The 4,266-nt window shown below is 32.4% G+C and overlaps 1 protein-coding gene across 1 annotated transcript; it reads left to right on the forward strand.

Annotated features, from left to right (window-relative positions):
* The first annotated feature begins 1,674 nt into the window (after positions 1-1,674).
* LOC107962583 (heptahelical transmembrane protein 1) lies at positions 1,675-3,981 on the forward strand. The gene is made up of 4 exons (XM_016899030.2): positions 1,675-2,102; positions 2,189-2,281; positions 2,999-3,056; positions 3,134-3,981. Exons 1-4 carry the CDS (start codon positions 1,843-1,845, stop codon positions 3,803-3,805), a joined length of 1,083 nt encoding a protein of 360 aa, XP_016754519.1. The 5' UTR covers positions 1,675-1,842; the 3' UTR covers positions 3,806-3,981.
* Positions 3,982-4,266: the final 285 nt, after the last annotated feature.

Below are 4,266 nucleotides of genomic sequence, written 5' to 3' on the forward strand. Positions count from 1 at the left end.
ACTTTGGCATTTGAACTTGACAACTAAGCCATTTTGATTCCTAAACTTGAAAAATCTAAAAGTTCGATGATGTGGCACTCCAATTTTGAAAAATATTTTTTTATGATGATGTGGTACAATATCTGAGTTTCATATTCAGTGTTTTAATAACTGAACGCATGGTTGAACATGCTAGACCACCAATTCTTAGAGTGCCACATCATCAAACTTTTAAAATTTTTAAGTTCATGGAGCATAATGGACCTAGTTGTCAAGTTAAGTGCCAAAGTGAACAAAAAAAATAAAAATGCAAGTACTAAAGTGAACTTAGTTGTCAAGTTTAAGGGCCAATGTAGATCTACTTGCCAAGCTCAGGGGCCAAAAGTTACGTTATCCCTTTTCTTTTTCACAATCATTAATAGAATGGACTTAAATAACGATTTTCAAGTTCAAAGGTCAAAATAGATAAAAAAAAGTTTAAAGGCCAATATGGACTTACTTGCCAAGTTTAGGGGCCAAAAGTTACATTAAACATGGGTACCTATTTGAGACAAATAATCTCATGTACTAAATTGTACATAGAAGCCAAACTTATGTATTTAATTGGGACAAAAAAACTTAAGTATGAAATTAGAAAAACTTAGATACCGAATTGGGAAAAAGAACTCAGTACTAAATTGAACATCGAAGTCAAATTTAAGTACCAAATAATATATTAATCTTTATACTTAATCCACCCAAATAGTGTTGTTAGAGTTAGACCGGACTAGACCAATTGGATTAAAAATTGATTGGTATATTTGTTTGAACAAAGGAATTGAATCAACCTCTAAACAAACTATTCAGAATTGGCAAAATAATGGAAATTGAAACAAAAAATTAACGGTTAAATCAAATTATAAATTTTTAATATTTTTATAAATTTATTAATTTTATGAACTTTTTAATTAATTATTTAATTATAGTTAAACTAGAGTCTAATTGATTAAAACAAAAATAAATGATCTCACTTATTTGACTGCAAATCTAATTTTTATAACAATTGGCCAAAATGTATATCTCTTAAAACATTTTTAATTTAGGCATAATACTTGACCCTTCAATTTTATAAAAAAAGAAGTTATTTTAGTAATTTATTTAAAATTTCACTCTTTAGCCTTTAAATTTTGTTGTTTGTCAAATCACTCCAAAATAGATAGAAAAATTAATATCTATTAACTTTATTAACGTGACACTCTTGTGGCAATTCATGTGTATGTCACGTTAATAATTAATTTATTTTTAAAAAATTAAAAAATAATATTTTTATATATTTTAATAATTTTTAATTTTAAAAAAAATTTAAAAATTTAAAAATAATTAATTAATTATTAATATGATATCTATGTGACAATCTGTGTATACTATATCGGCAAACTTAACAAAACTATAAGTTCAAAAATTAAACTGAAAAAGAAAATAAATAAAAAGTTAAAATAATTTCTTTTAGGTAAATAAATCATGATTAAATTTATGAAAAGATAAAAACTTAAAAAAAGTAAATGAGTTCCTTCCCAATATTAATGGGGGTCCCACAAAACCCACAATATTTGTTGATTACCTACCAACAACCTTGTTTTCCTTTCCCCACTCTTTGGTTTGGTTTTGCATTTTTGCATGCAAAAAGCAACCCCCATACCCTCAGTGTTTCGATTTTCTCTCCCCCCCTTTTAAATGTTGCAGTTGGTGTAGTTAGCTATCTATCTCCCATCTTCTATAGCTAACCCCCCCCCCCTTTTTCCCATCATCAATTCTTTCTTCTTTATATAAATCTTCCTTTAATAGTTCTCTACTTTTATTGAAAATCAAGCGTTTGTTTTGGAGATGGATCCAACCCTCGATTCCAAGCTTATTTCGAATGAAGCTTTTGATATGAAAATCATGAAGAAATTAGGTGATGATGATCAGCGGCAAGGCTTGACCAAGGCGAAAAAGCGGTCGTATGCTTTGGTGTCGTACAAGGAGTTACCGGACTATATGAAGGACAATGAGTTTATACTGAATTATTATAGGGCTAATTGGTCTCTCAAGGAAGCTCTTTTTAGCGTCTTTCGTTGGCATAATGAAACACTTAATGTTTGGACGTATGTTTGAAACACGAAGTTCCATGGTTTCTTTTTCTTTCTTTTTTTCTTAATTTAGTTTTGTGTTTTTATGTTGGACTGTGTAGGCATTTACTTGGGTTTCTTCTATTTTTGGGATTAACCATGGCGAACTTGTTGGAACTCCCACAAGTTGCGGATCTCATTACATTCTTAACCAGGTTCGTTTTAAGGTTTTTGAAACCCCCTTCATTTTTTCAATTTAGTGAAATGTTTCTAAATTCTTTTTGTGTTTCCTTCACTTTAAAAGCAACAAAAAGGACATGATTATACTGAACAGGTTCTACTAATTAATTCATTGTCATGATTAATGAAATGTAAGTGAGGATTCAAAATTTTCCTAATGCATTACAAGTTGGAAGGTAGTTTAGAAATGTTGGATATGAACATGAAGAAATTACTACATAAATTTTATCTCTCAAACAATAAAATATTAATTGATCACTGACTCCAAAGAAAGGGTTCTTCCTTATTTTATGAATGGTTCAATCTAGAAAGAGTTCGAGTGCGAGTTTAAATGCTGGGGTTTTAGTCTCATATTTAGTCTCTTAAGGATGATCCTATGAACCACGTACCGAAGTTAAGCCTTGGGTTAAATTTAGAAAGGATGCACGCAGTGGGGTTTGAGTCTGAGGCAAGTATTTGATGGTTCAACCAAACGTAATGAATGCAATTAATTCAAACTCGGCTCAGTACACAGAAGAATCAAATTGGCTGTCAATGGCATTGGTCAATGGTCACTTTCTTATGATGTATGCCTGCTTATTAGTTTTAGTGTTTTAAAGTTGGTGATTGAAATCTGAGAATTCCATTAAAAATTTGCTAAAGATTTCAATCAGGATCTTAAATCAAGAGTTTATGTTACGCAATTGATGCAGGTCTTTTCTCATTAATGGCCACACCAATGTTTCTTATGATTCTGAAGACCTTTTCCTGGTGAGTGTGCCCCATGGCATTTACTGTTATGCCTGCTTTTCTTTTCATTTTCTAAACTTAATTTTGGAGAATTGCAGGGAATAACAAATCTCGTCAATTTGAGGCAAATAACTACCCCGGAATCAGACGTTACACTTCCGGTGACACCCGTTACACGGTGGCCGTTTTACGTATTCTTAGGCGGCTCCTTGTTCTGCCTCCTATCGAGCAGCGTTTGCCATCTCTTTTCTTGTCATTCACACCATCTAAACTTTACATTGCTGCGACTCGACTATGCCGGAATCACTACCATGATCATCACATCGTTTTTTCCTCCAATTTACTACATTTTTCAATGTGATCCACAATGGCACTTTGTCTACCTTGGTGGAATCACAGCTCTAGGCTTGTTCACCATCCTAACATTGCTATCACCGACCTTATCAACCAGTAAATTCCGTGCATTCCGAGCTTTGCTCTTCACTTCCATGGGGCTCTTTGGCGTTGTCCCCGGAATCCATGCTTCGATCGTCAACTGGTCGAATCCACGCCGCAATGTGACCTTGGCCTATGAGTCAGCCATGGCCGTATTCTATTTAACAGGGACCATGTTCTATGTTACTCGAATTCCGGAGAGGCTGAAGCCTGGATGGTTTGATATAGCGGGGCATAGTCATCAAATATTTCACATACTAGTGGTGATGGGTGCATTGGCTCACTATGGTGCTTCTCTTGTATTCTTGGAATGGCGTGACCGTAATGGCTGTTAAAAAGCTCTTTTTCTTCTTCAAAACCTGAATTTATGTCTGTTCAATTAAGTCATGTAACTGTGAGGAATATTCATTTGTTTTATTTTATATGTATACAGAAATATGTATTTGTATCCTTTTGAGGGGTTAGGGGTCTTGGGATTTATATTTTATCAAGTTCAAATATTTTTCTTCAATCTTCATTCATGCCAAAGCAGCAATATACGAAGAATCATACTCTCAATTTATCTGCTGTCTCTTCATTTCTCATGTTTCTAGGCAGGGGTATCTAATTATCTAAATGGTATAATAGCAATTCTAGTCTCTTTTAATTATAAAATAATTAATTTAAACTTTTTTTAAGTAATTTCCTAATCTTTTTGTTAATATAATTATATTTATCATATATGTAAATTTTTAAATCGATCTGAAACTTAACATACATGAACTATACCAATCAAACATGATTAACAGATTCTTAA

The sequence above is a fragment of the Gossypium hirsutum genome, chromosome A06, assembly GCF_007990345.1.
Source record: "Gossypium hirsutum isolate 1008001.06 chromosome A06, Gossypium_hirsutum_v2.1, whole genome shotgun sequence".
NCBI lineage: Eukaryota > Viridiplantae > Streptophyta > Magnoliopsida > Malvales > Malvaceae > Gossypium > Gossypium hirsutum.